The sequence below is a fragment of the Oncorhynchus clarkii genome, chromosome 1, assembly GCF_045791955.1.
Source record: "Oncorhynchus clarkii lewisi isolate Uvic-CL-2024 chromosome 1, UVic_Ocla_1.0, whole genome shotgun sequence".
NCBI classification, from domain to species: domain Eukaryota; kingdom Metazoa; phylum Chordata; class Actinopteri; order Salmoniformes; family Salmonidae; genus Oncorhynchus; species Oncorhynchus clarkii.
In genome coordinates, this window is record NC_092147.1 from 10,469,773 (window position 1) to 10,483,838 (window position 14,066).

Sequence of the window (14,066 nt, forward strand, 5' to 3'; positions counted from 1 at the left end):
TACCATCCTGTAGGTTCTCTCTCCAACCCTGTTCCTGGAGAGCTACCCTCCTGTAGGGTTGGAGAGAGAACCTACAGGATGGTAGCTCTCCAGGAACAGGGTTGTAGTGAAAACCTACAGGATGGTAGCTCTCCAGGAACAGGGTTGGAGAGAGAACCTACAAGATGGTAGCTCTCCAGGAACAGGGTTGGAGTGAAAACCTACAGGATGGTAGCTCTCCAGGAACAGGGTTGGAGAGAGAACCTACAGGATGGTAGCTCTCCAGGAACAGGGTTGGAGAGAGAACCTACTGGAGGGTAGCTCTCCAGGAACAGGGTTGGAGAGAGAACCTACTGGAGGGTAGCTCTCCAGGAACAGGGTTGGAGAGAGAACCTACTGGAGGGTAGCTCTCCAGGAACAGGGTTGGAGTGAGAACCTACAGGAGGGTAGCTCTCCAGGAACAGGGTTGGAGAGAGAACCTACAGGAGGGTAGCTCTCTAGGAACAGGGTTGGAGTGAAACCTACAGGAGGGTAGCTCTCCAGGAACAGGGTTGGGGAGCCCTGGTCTAGAGGTAACTTCATCCTACACCTTGTTCCAGCACTGCTTACCTGCTGCATGCCTTTCACATCAAGCCTGCCCTCTGCTGGTATTTCCGTGTCATTGCTGCCTTGGGGCTCCTTTGGCGTCTGGGGCATGTTGAATGTGGCAAACTTTTCAAACGCTGCTTGGAAGGAATTTATAGGGGCCAGCGGCAGGGTAGGTTGTTGCTTCTTCTTCTTCTTCTTCTTCTTCTTTTTCTTCTCTCCATTCGCCGTCAAGTGCTGTGGGTCTGCCTGGGGGTCGTGTACTGGGTGAGAGAAATAAAAGGGAAATGTGGAACCTCCCAATTCAAAAAAGGTACAAAAATAATTATAATAATCGGTGTCATAATATCTCTGTACCACTTGTTGGTTCTAATAGCCATTTCTTCTGATACCCATTTGATCTGGTACCTTGCGATATCATGTAGCTCACGTCTAACTCACTTTGGAAGATTGAAACTGGGATATCAATAAAACTCCTTAATTAACCGAAATTAAAATGGAATTTCATCCAACGACGCAGCCAACTGGTGCCTTGTGAAACCCCCCCCCCCCCTCAGTCTGACCTCCTGCTCTTCACCCTAACGACCTCCTGCTCTTCACCCTAACGACCTCCTCCTGACGCTCACGTTTTCGGCCTCTCCTCCTGCCTCATTCCTAAACCAAACAGTAGCGAGGACAATGCAAAACTAATCCAAGCCCCTACTGAGCCCTACACCAACCTCTTGTGGCCTTGGCGGCAACGGCTTCCTGCCTCTCTCGGGCCTGCCTTTCCCGTTCTTCCCTCTCCTGGTCCTCTCTCTCCATGGCCTCCAGGGTCTGAAACGCCTCCCGGGCCATCCTCTCCTCCCTCTCCTGGCGCCGCTGGGCCTCTCGCTCCTCCACCTGACGTTGGTACTCGGCGGCATCCATCTCAATGCCTTCCTCCGCCAGAACCTTGACCTCCTCCAGTTTCAGCCGCCGCAGCTGCTCCTTCTTCTGTAAAGCTCTGGGGACGGAGAGGTGGGCAAACGGGGACATGAGGGAATGACACTAACAGTACTTCACTTGTATTAACACTTAACTCAGTACCTCGCTCTTTTACCTGTATATTACTGTTGAAGTTTCCCCTGTAAAACATTCATGCTTTTAAAAGAGACAAAGAAAGAGAAAAAGATGGGATAGATAGACATGTAGGACCAAAGAGTGAGAGACACTGGGGAGAGTGAAAGGGGAGAGAGCCAGAGCCTGGTTCCTCTCTAGGTTTCTTCCTAGGGAGTTTTTCCTAGCCACCGTGCTTCTACACCTTCATTGCTTGCTGTTTGGGGTTTTAGGCTTGTTTTCTGTACAGCACTTTGAGATTTCAGCTGATGTAAGAAGGGCTATATAAATACATTTGATTGATTGATTGATTGATTGAGAGGGGAGAGCGGAGCAAGTGAGAGGGGAGCGAGGGGGGGCAGTGTGACTAGCTACATAAATTGGAACACAACCAGAAGCATGGCTGACACTGTTACACAACAACATTACACACACACACACACAATCCACGTCTCAATTGTCTCAAGGCTTAAAAATCCTTTAACCTGTCTCCTCCCCTTCATCTACACTGATTGCAGTGGATTTAACAAGTGACATCAACAAGGGATCATAGATTTCACCTGGATTCACCTGGTCAGTCTGTCATAGAAAGTTCCTAATGTTTTGTACACTCAGTGTATATTTATATCTTGGTAGTGTATGTGGTAAGCATGTAGGTATACATGTATCAGGTAGTGTGGGGAGGACATATACAATTATACTCTTGGACAATGATGCCTTTCATCTTGACGGGTCGATGAAATTCAATTGTAAAGCAATTGTACTGTCATGTCCCTTTCTCCCCCTGACCTCTGAAGCAGTTTCTGGCGGTAGGTGACCCGGTTGGCCCTCCAGTGCTCCAGCTCAGGGCTGGTCAGGGTGGTGGGTCGCTGGTGGTCCAGCACCATGCCGTCCTTGCCCTGTTTCCACTGGACGTAGCGCTCCGGCTGCAGGCAGCGGACAAACACGTCCATGGAGATCTTCACCATGTCCTTACGACATGTACACTGACCGAGAGGAGAGAGAGAGGGCATTGTGAGTACACACACATATATCAGGTCCTGGGGCTCTGTTCATAAACACAAACAGACCCCACAGAGCCCCAGCACAGCAACACAATTAGACCCAACCAAATCATGAGAAAACAAAATATCATTACTTGACACATTGGAATTTTTTTTTTTTTTTTAAACAGAGCAAACTAGAATGCTATTTGGCCCTAAACAGAGAGTACACGGAGGCAGAATACCTGACCACTGTGACTGACCCAAAATGAAGGAAAGCTTTGATTATGTACAGACTCAGTGAGCATTGCTATTGAGAAAGGCAGTCGAAGGCAGACCTTGCACTCAAGAGAAGACAGGCTATGTGCTCACTGCCTAAAAATTGAGGTGGAAACCGAGCTCCACTTCCTAACCTCCTGCCAAATGTATATTAGAGACACATATTTCCCTCAGATTACACAGATCCACAAAGAATTTGAAAACAAACCCAATTTTGATAAATTCCCATATCTATTGGCACTGGGGGGAGGGAGAGAGAGAGAGCAGTGTGAGTATATCATAGTACACTGAGGAGGGGAGAGAGCAGTGTGAGTATATCACAGTACACTGAGGAGGGGAGAGAGCAGTGTGAGTATATCACAGTACACTGAGGAGGGGAGAGAGCAGTGTGAGTATATCACAGTACACTGAGGAGAGGAGAGAGCAGTGTGAGTATATCATAGTACACTGAGGAGGGGAGAGAGCAGTGTGAGTATATCACAGTACACTGAGGAGGGGAGAGAGCAGTGTGAGTATATCACAGTACACTGAGGAGGGGAGAGAGCAGTGTGAGTATATCACAGTACACTGAGGAGGGGAGAGAGCAGTGTGAGTATATCACAGTACACTGAGGAGGGGAGAGAGCAGTGTGAGTATATCATAGTACACTGAGGAGGGGAGAGAGCAGTGTGAGTATATCACAGTACACTGAGGAGGGGAGAGAGCAGTGTGAGTATATCATAGTAGACTGAGGAGGGGAGAGAGCAGTGTGAGTATATCACAGTACACTGAGGAGGGGAGAGAGCAGTGTGAGTATATCACAGTACACTGAGGAGGGGAGAGAGCAGTGTGAGTATATCACAGTACACTGAGGAGGGGAGAGAGCAGTGTGAGTATATCACAGTACACTGAGGAGGGGAGAGAGCAGTGTGAGTATATCACAGTACACTGAGGAGGGGAGAGAGCAGTGTGAGTATATCACAGTACACTGAGGAGGGGAGAGAGCAGTGTGAGTATATCACAGTACACTGAGGAGGGGAGAGAGCAGTGTGAGTATATCACAGTACACTGAGGAGGGGAGAGAGCAGTGTGAGTATATCACAGTACACTGAGGAGGGGAGAGAGCAGTGTGAGTATATCACAGTACACTGAGGAGGGGAGAGAGCAGTGTGAGTATATCACAGTACACTGAGGAGGGGAGAGAGCAGTGTGAGTATATCACAGTACACTGAGGAGGGGAGAGAGCAGTGTGAGTATATCACAGTACACTGAGGAGGGGAGAGAGCAGTGTGAGTATATCATAGTACACTGAGGAGGGGAGAGAGCAGTGTGAGTATATCACAGTACACTGAGGAGGGGAGAGAGCAGTGTGAGTATATCACAGTACACTGAGGAGGGGAGAGAGCAGTGTGAGTATATCATAGTACACTGAGGAGGGGAGAGAGCAGTGTGAGTATATCACAGTACACTGAGGAGGGGAGAGAGCAGTGTGAGTATATCACAGTACACTGAGGAGGGGAGAGAGCAGTGTGAGTATATCACAGTACACTGAGGAGGGGAGAGAGCAGTGTGAGTATATCACAGTACACTGAGGAGGGGAGAGAGCAGTGTGAGTATATCACAGTACACTGAGGAGGGGAGAGAGCAGTGTGAGTATATCACAGTACACTGAGGAGGGGAGAGAGCAGTGTGAGTATATCACAGTACACTGAGGAGGGGAGAGAGCAGTGTGAGTATATCACAGTACACTGAGGAGGGGAGAGAGCAGTGTGAGTATATCACAGTACACTGAGGAGGGGAGAGAGCAGTGTGAGTATATCACAGTACACTGAGGAGGGGAGAGAGCAGTGTGAGTATATCACAGTACACTGAGGAGGGGAGAGAGTAGTGTGAGTATATCATAGTAGACTGAGGAGGGGAGAGAGCAGTGTGAGTATATCACAGTACACTGAGGAGGGGAGAGAGCAGTGTGAGTATATCATAGTAGACTGAGGAGGGGAGAGAGCAGTGTGAGTATATCATAGTACACTGAGGAGGGGAGAGAGCAGTGTGAGTATATCACAGTACACTGAGGAGGGGAGAGAGCAGTGTGAGTATATCATAGTACACTGAGGAGGGGAGAGAGCAGTGTGAGTATATCACAGTACACTGAGGAGGGGAGAGAGCAGTGTGAGTTTATCATAGTACACTGAGGAGGGGAGAGAGCAGTGTGAGTATATCACAGTACACTGAGGAGGGGAGAGAGCAGTGTGAGTATATCACAGTACACTGAGGAGGGGAGAGAGCAGTGTGAGTATATCACAGTACACTGAGGAGGGGAGAGAGCAGTGTGAGTATATCACAGTACACTGAGGAGGGGAGAGAGCAGTGTGAGTATATCATAGTACACTGAGGAGGGGAGAGAGCAGTGTGAGTATATCACAGTACACTGAGGAGGGGAGAGAGCAGTGTGAGTATATCACAGTACACTGAGGAGGGGAGAGAGCAGTGTGAGTATATCACAGTACACTGAGGAGGGGAGAGAGCAGTGTGAGTATATCACAGTACACTGAGGAGGGGAGAGAGCAGTGTGAGTATATCACAGTACACTGAGGAGGGGAGAGAGCAGTGTGAGTATATCACAGTACACTGAGGAGGGGAGAGAGCAGTGTGAGAGTACACTGAGGAGGGGAGAGAGCAGTGTGAGTATATCACAGTACACTGAGGAGGGGAGAGAGAGTATATCACAGTACACTGAGGAGGGGAGAGAGCAGTGTGAGTATATCACAGTACACTGAGGAGGGGAGAGAGCAGTGTGAGTATATCATAGTACACTGAGGAGGGGAGAGAGCAGTGTGAGTATATCACAGTACACTGAGGAGGGGAGAGAGCAGTGTGAGTATATCACAGTACACTGAGGAGGGGAGAGAGCAGTGTGAGTATATCACAGTACACTGAGGAGGGGAGAGAGCAGTGTGAGTATATCATAGTACACTGAGGAGGGGAGAGAGCAGTGTGAGTATATCATAGTACACTGAGGAGGGGAGAGAGCAGTGTGAGTATATCATAGTACACTGAGGAGGGGAGAGAGCAGTGTGAGTATATCATAGTACACTGAGGAGGGGAGAGAGCAGTGTGAGTATATCACAGTACACGGGGGTGGGGGCAGTTTGACTAGATACACGTACACTGGGGGGGGGGAGAAAGAGGAGAGAGGATAAAGTGGGGGGAGAGAGAGAGAGAAAATAGGGGAAATGGAAAGAGAGCAAGAGAAGATGAAAATAAAAACTAATTTTCTTTCTGTGCCCCGGTTGGTGTGTATTACATTTCTGCATTACATTTCTGACTTATTTCCTGAGCTGTGCTGAGAGGCCTTATGTTCAATTACTGGGAACATTCTTCAGGCACGCTGCGCCTCAGACGGAGCCAGGCAGAACAAGTGGAGGAGACAGATCGAGAGCAAGAGAGAAACAGAGAGGTGAGGTACTAGAGGGAGGGGGGGGGGGGGGGGTTAGTAATAACATCAACAACCGCAAACCAATATCCACACACTACATCTCTTCTAGGCAGCACTTGAGGGACGGAATTAAGTGAGGAAGAAACCGGGCAGATGAAAGAGTCATCTGGATACCAGGGTCTGATTGGGGACATACGTAAAAACATTAACTGGAACAAGGGAAGAGGTGAGAGACAGCAAAACACAAACGACCGGGAGATAAATGTGTCTCTTTGCAATGTCGTCTGGGAAGAGGGGGCGTGGGGGGGGGGGGGGGGGGTAGTAGCAGAGCACCAGAGGAAGTAGGAACCAAAAGAAAGTAAAGCCCATTTCTGTCCCATAAAACTATTAAGGGAAATTGATCAATTTGCCATTCCCGAGAGAGGGTGGGAGGTGGGGTGCTATGCTTAGATGACTTCATTATCAAATGGAAATTTATTTAAAAAAAAATTTAAAAAAAATGCCTCCAAAACCAACACATGACACACAACACCCCCCCCCCCAATGAGGCCTATAGCCTACTCACTTCATATCCTAATGAAGTTAAATGATTGTAGGAAAACAAAAAGACCTTAGGCACCCCCTATTAGAAAAATACTCCCCGTTAGGGGAGCGCTAAAAATACTGCCATGCGACCTCACAGGCTCCGACCGTCATCCTTCACTAAATAGGTCTAGACTCTCAGTTACCCATTGATGGCAGTGCGTGATAAAGCATTCGTCTTTTAAAACATCGCAACGTGATTGTACAACCTATGTGAGAAAAATAGGCTCACTAGAAAGTCCTGTGGCGCTCAGTTGGCAGAGCATACGAAAAATGTATGCATGCACATGTAAAGGACGAGTACCACTTCCTCCTGATTTGACATTTTAGACTGAGGTGTAAGTTTCACATCCATGTTCTAGACGTGTGAGAGAGTAGAGAAACTGTGGGAAAATCCAGTTTACAACCGTTAATGAGTCTGCTGTAGTGTGCTGTACTGCCTGTCCTCTGGTCTGCAGTAGTGTGCTGTACTGCCTGTCCTCTGGTCTGCAGTAGTGTGCTGTACTGCCTGTCCTCTGGTCTGCAGTAGTGTGCTGTACTGCCTGTCCTCTGGTCTGCAGTAGTGTGCTGTACTGCCTGTCCTCTGGTCTGCAGTAGTGTGCTGTACTGCCTGTCCTCTGGTCTGCAGTAGTGTGCTGTACTGCCTGTCCTCTGGTCTGCAGTAGTGTGCTGTACTGCCTGTCCTCTGGTCTGCAGTAGTGTGCTGTACTGCCTGTCCTCTGGTCTGCAGTAGTGTGCTGTACTGCCTGTCCTCTTGTCTGCAGCAATGGGAGTGTGTCCATTCAGTTTACTATTCTTATATATTTCCACGTTTTATTTAACTAGGCAAGTCAGTTAAGAACAAATTCTTATTTACAACGACCGCCTAGGAACAGGGGCAGAACCTTGTCAGCTCGGGATTTGATCTGGAAACCTTTCGGTTACTGGCCCAACGCTCTAACCACTAGGCTACGTGCCACCCCAAATTACAGCTAGGCTAGAAACAGTTTCTGCCATTTGGAGGCTCACAGACACTCCCAGAGAAACAACAACGGTAGAAAAACTTCATTTTGAGTTATTGAGTTAAACCAAGCGGACAGGCATCTGCAATAAGGGGCTTTAGTGGTTGGCTAGGACAGGCGTCTGCAATAAGGGGCTTTAGTGGTTGGCTAGGACAGGCGTCTGCAATAAGGGGCTTTAGTGGTTGGCTAGGACAGGCGTCTGCATTAAGGGGCTTTAGTGGTTGGCTAGTCATTTCTATCCCTGCTATCATAAGCTCATTTCCAGTGACGGCCACAGCCACCATACATTAACATATCAGTGTCGTTATTACCGCACAATGAGAAGTGAATTGACAATACTCTTTGTTTAAAGCCTACTCTAAGCCTGTAGCCAATGTTCCCTCAAAATGTTTTCATCACTGAGCAAAATTTCAGGTCTACTGAGCGCAAACTTGAACGTTTTGAAAATTCTGTGGAACTTCCGGCGCGCATTTACTGTAAACACTGAGGCTGTACCCGCTTTAAGTTAAAACTAACAGTGGTCAATTAGCCTACGGTGGCTATTTGATCATAATGTAGGCCTACCATCAAAAACAACGGAGAAAATCCCATAACATTTTAACATGGAAATAGCTGTTCTATCATTCAGCCTACAGTAACAGCCAATGTGGGCCTACATTCCATGAGAAAAACATGCAGGACTTGACATTAACCTGTTTATCCACTTGTCCTTCAGACAAGAAGGTGACTGAACATTTTGTTTACAAAATAAAATGCATTATTAATCTCATTACTACAAAGAATCAGACAAATTATGCTACCCTCTGCCTATTGGCTATTTAGCTTATTCAAGTCGGTCTCAAAATAAAACACTGCCCCTTTAAGACAAAACTCTTCACCTGACTGGCTTTTAAAAGATGTCTAGAAATGCACACATTTTGTGCTCTTGTAGGAAGCAATCACTCCCCTATTGCTGACTATTAATGATCTACAGTGCCTTGCGAAAGTATTCGGCCCCCTTGAACTTTGCAACCTTTTGCCACATTTCAGGCTTCAAACATAAAGATATAAAACTGATTTTTTTTGTGAAGAATCAACAACAAGTGGGACACAATCATGAAGTGGAACGACATTTATTGGATATTTCAAACTTTTTTAACAAATCAAAAATTGAAAAATTGGGCGTGCAAAATTATTCAGCCCCCTTAAGTTAATACTTTGTAGCGCCACCTTTTGCTGCGATTACAGCTGTAAGTCACTTGGGGTATGTCTCTATCAGTTTTGCACATCGAGAGACTGACATTTTTTCCCATTCCTCCTTGCAAAACAGCTCGAGCTCAGTGAGGTTGGATGGAGAGCATTTGTGAACAGCAGTTTCCAGTTCTTTCCACAGATTCTCGATTGGATTCAGGTCTGGACTTTGACTTGGCCATTCTAACACCTGGATATGTTTATTTTTGAACCATTCCATTGTAGATTTTGCTTTATGTTTTGGATCATTGTCTTGTTGGAAGACAAATCTCCGTCCCAGTCTCAGGTCTTTTGCAGACTCCATCAGGTTTTCTTCCAGAATGGTCCTGTATTTGGCTCCATCCATCTTCCCATCAATTTTAACCATCTTCCCTGTCCCTGCTGAAGAAAAGCAGGCCCAAACCATGATGCTGCCACCACCATGTTTGACAGTGGGGATGGTGTGTTCAGCTGTGTTGCTTTTACGCCAAACATAACGTTTTGCATTGTTGCCAAAACGTTCAATTTTGGTTTCATCTGACCAGAGCACCTTCTTCCACATGTTTAGTGTCTCTCCCAGGTGGCTTGTGGCAAACTTTAAACGACACTTTTTATGGATATCTTTAAGAAATGGCTTTCTTCTTGCCACTCTTCCATAAAGGCCAGATTTGTGCAATATACGACTTGCTTTTTTACCGATTGTTGTCCTATGGACAGTCTCCCACCTCAGCTGTAGATCTCTGCAGTTCATCCAGAGTGATCATGGGCCTCTTGGCTGCATTTCTGATAAGTCTTTTCCTTGTATGAGCTGAAAGTTTAGAGGGACGGCCAGGTCTTGGTAGATTTGCAGTGGTCTGATACTCCTTCCATTTCAATAGTATCGCTTGCACAGTGCTCCTTGGGATGTTTAAAGCTTGGGAAATCTTTTTGTATCCAAATCCGGCTTTAAACTTCTTCACAACAGTATCTCGGACCTGCCTGGTGTGTTCCTTGTTCTTCATGATGCTCTCTGCGCTTTTAACGGACCTCTGAGACTATCACAGTGCAGGTGCATTTATTCGGAGACTTGATTACACACAGGTGGATTGTATTTATCATCATTAGTCATTTAGGTCAACATTGGATCATTCAGAGATCCTCACTGAACTTCTGGAGAGAGTTTGTTGCACTGAAAGTAAAGGGGCTGAATAATTTTGCACGCCCAATTTTTCAGTTTTTGATTTGTTAAAAAAGTTTGAAATATCCAATAAATGTCGTTCCACTTCATGATTGTGTCCCACTTGTTGTTGATTCTTCACAAAAAAATACAGTTTTATATATTTATGTTTGAATCCTGAAATGTGGCAAAAGGTTGCAAAGTTCAAGGGGGGCGAATACTTTCGCAAGGCACTGTATACCTGGGCTAATAATTCACTAACTATCAAAGGATATGAACAAATGTACACACGTCGCTACATGCAGCTCTCGCTTTGATCTCAAAACAAGCGCATCTACTCACGACCACTCATGCTGTAAACACAGTCCAGTTCAAAGTGAATGGCACAGATCCATATATAGCAATGGTTTATTAGTGATTATAAACTGGTTTGAGCCCTGAATGCTTATTGGCTGACAGCCGTGGTTTATCAGACCGTATACCACCGGTATGAAAAACATTTATTTTTTACTGTTCTAATTACGGTGGTAACCAGTTTATAATAGCAGTAAGGCACCTCGGGGGTTTGTGGTATCTGGCCAATATACCACGGCTAAGGGCTGTATCCAGGCACTCTGCCTTGCATAAAAACATCCCTTAGCATATTGGCCATACATCATACCCCCTCAGGCATTATTGCTTTAATTGGCCTACCGAAGCTTTGATTGGTTAAGGCGCACCGGTCTGTGTAGAGTACAGGCCTGAGTGGTGCCGGTCAACGCAATAGAATCCTACTCCGCGTTCTGCCTACAACAAACTCTCTTGCATAGTTCATTTTGTTTCGGGTGGTTGCATTGAAAGTGTCTAATTCCGTTGATTCGATCATAAGTCCCACAGTAAAGGGAAACGTTGATAGTGTTAACTAAAGGGGAAGTCTCTAGAACGTTCAATCTCGTGCTTCGCTGATATTTATTCTGCGGGGCAATCCCAGGGGGAGCTGTGCATGAGGGAAAATTGCCTGTAGCGTCCACACACTCGTGGAATGCACACACACACACACACACACACACACACACACACACACACACACACACACACACACACACACACACACACACACACACACACACACACACACACACACACACACACACACACACACAATAATAATACCGTAGCCTTCATCATCTTCAGAACTCCTCATCAAAGCCCATCAGCTCTAACCCAAACAAACAAGCGTACACAAACAAATATCACTACTCGGCGAGTGAATCATCTGCAATTCACTTTGATAGATGAAAAGGCAGAGAACTGGGTCTGCGGCTGTGTGGTGTGTGTGTCCAGTTCTGAGTCACCAACAGCCAGATGGAATGGAATGGAATCTTCTATTCAGTGTGATGAAAATTCTCTCACAACACCCAATGTTTTGGCCCATACTGAACTGTGAACTGTAATGTACTTTCTCACCTGAAGTATAGTCTAGATCAGTGTTTCTCAACTCCGGTCTTCGAGTATCTCCAATAACACACATTTTTGTTATAGCCCCAGACAAACATATACAATTCAACTCATCAAGGGCTTGATGACAAGTTGACAAGTTGAATCAGATGTGCTTGTCCAAGGCTACAATAAAAATGTGTTCACTCAAGGAGTGGAATTGAGAAACAATGACCTATCTAGATGACATATCCCTGTGTGCTAGTCAGGGAGGTAAGAGTGGAACAATGTTCAGATATGATGAAAAGCAGTTAGGCACATTACACTTCATAGCATTGTTGTACTACTAATACAGCAGCATTGTACTACTGATACTACTACAGCAGCATTGTACTACTACTGATACTGATACAGCAGCATTGTACTACTACTGATACTAATACAGCAGCATTGTACTACTACTGATACTAATACAGCAGCATTGTACTACTACTGATACTAATACAGCAGCATTGTACTACTACTGATACTAATACAGCAGAATTGTACTACCACTGATACTAATACAGCAGCATTGTACTACCACTGATACTAATACAGCAGCATTGTACTACCACTGATACTACTACAGCAGCATTGTACTACTACTGATACTACTACAGCAGCATTGTACTACTACTGATACTACTACAGCAGCATTGTACTACCACTGATACTACTACAGCAGCATTGTACTACCACTGATACTACTACAGCAGCATTGTACTACTACTGATACTACTAAAGCAGCATTGTACTACTACTACATTCTACTACTACATTCTACTACTACTACTACATTCTATTACTACTACTACTGGATGGTACTACTAACAGTGGTTGAAAAAGTACCCAATTGTCATACTTAAGTAAAAAAAATACCTTAATAGAAAATTACTCAAGTAAAAGTGAAAGTCACCTATTAAAATTCTACTTGAGTAAACGTATTTAGTTTGAAATATACTTAAGTTTCAAAAGTAAAAGTATAAATAATTTCAAATTCCTTATATTAAGCAAACTAGACCTAATTATCTTTTTTACAGATAGCCAGGGGGACTCTGACACTTTGACATCCTTTACAAATGAAGCATGTACAGTGGCAAGAAAACAATGATGAACCCTTTGGAATTATCTGGATTTTTGCAAAAAATGTGGTCATAAAATTAGATCTGATCTTTATCTAAGTCACAACAACAGACAAACACAGTCTGCTTAAACTAATAACACACAAATTATTATTTTTTTCTTGTCTATATTGAATACATCATTTAAACATTCACAGTGTATGTTGGAAAAAGTATGTGAACCCCTCGGCTAATGACTTCTCCAAAAGCTAATTGGAGTCAGGAGTCAGCTAACCTGGAGTACAATCATTGAGACGAGATTGGAGATGTTGGTTAGAGCAGTCGTGTCCTTTAAAAAAAACTCACAATTTGAGTTTGCTATTCACAAGAAGCATTGCCTGATGTGAACCATGCCTCGAACAAAAGAGATCTCAGAAGACACAAGATTAAGAATCGTTGACTTGCATAAAGCTGGAAAGGGTTATAAAAGTATCTGTAAAAGCCTTGATGTAGACAAAATGTCTATAAATGGAGAAAGTTCAGCACTGTTGCTACTCTACCTATGAGTGGCCATCCTGCAAAGATGACTGCAAGAGCACGGAGCAGAATTCTCAATGAGGTTAAGAAGAATCCTAGTGTCAGCTAAAGAATTACAGAAATCTCTGGAGCATGCCAACATGGGAGGACACCACGGATGAAGCCACTGCTGTCCAAAAAAAACATTGCTGCACATCTAAAGTTCACAAAAGAGCATCTGGATGTTCCACAGCGCTACTGGCAAAATATTATGTGGACAGATGAAACTAAAGTGGAGTTGTTTGGAAGGAACACACAACACTATGCAAGGAGAAAAAAAGGCACAGCACACCAACATTAAAACCTCATCCCAACTGTAAAGTATGGGGAAGGGAACATCCCGGTTTGGAGCGGCTTAGCTGCCTCAGGGCCTGGACAGCTTGCCATTATCGACGGGGAAGATGAATTCCCAAGTTTATCAAGACATTTTTCAGGAGAATGTTAGGCTATCTGTCCGCCAATTGAAGCTCAACAGAAGTTGGGTGATGCAACAGGACAACGACCCAAAACACAGAAATAAATCAACAATAGAATGGTTTCAACAGAAGAAAATACGCCTTCTGGAGTGACCCAGTCAGAGTCTCAACCCGATTTAAAATGCTGTGGCATGACTTGGAGAGTGGTTCACACCAGACATCCTAAGAATATTGCTGAACTGAAACAGTTTTGTAAAGAGGAATGGTCCAAAATTCCTCCTGCAGGTCT

At 45.1% G+C, this 14,066-nt stretch overlaps 1 protein-coding gene across 2 annotated transcripts in view; it reads right to left on the minus strand.

Annotated features, from left to right (window-relative positions):
* The window catches only part of LOC139420304 (lysine-specific demethylase 4B-like), an 86,280-nt gene that overhangs the window by 37,593 nt on the left and 34,621 nt on the right, over window positions 1-14,066 (minus strand). For both annotated transcript variants that reach the window (XM_071170290.1, XM_071170377.1), the window contains exons 9-11: window positions 2,431-2,627; window positions 1,284-1,549; window positions 589-827 (exon numbers count right to left, since the gene is read on the minus strand). In XM_071170290.1, the coding sequence (XP_071026391.1) occupies window positions 589-827; window positions 1,284-1,549; window positions 2,431-2,627 (702 nt within the window). The remainder of the gene's footprint in view (window positions 1-588; window positions 828-1,283; window positions 1,550-2,430; window positions 2,628-14,066) is intronic.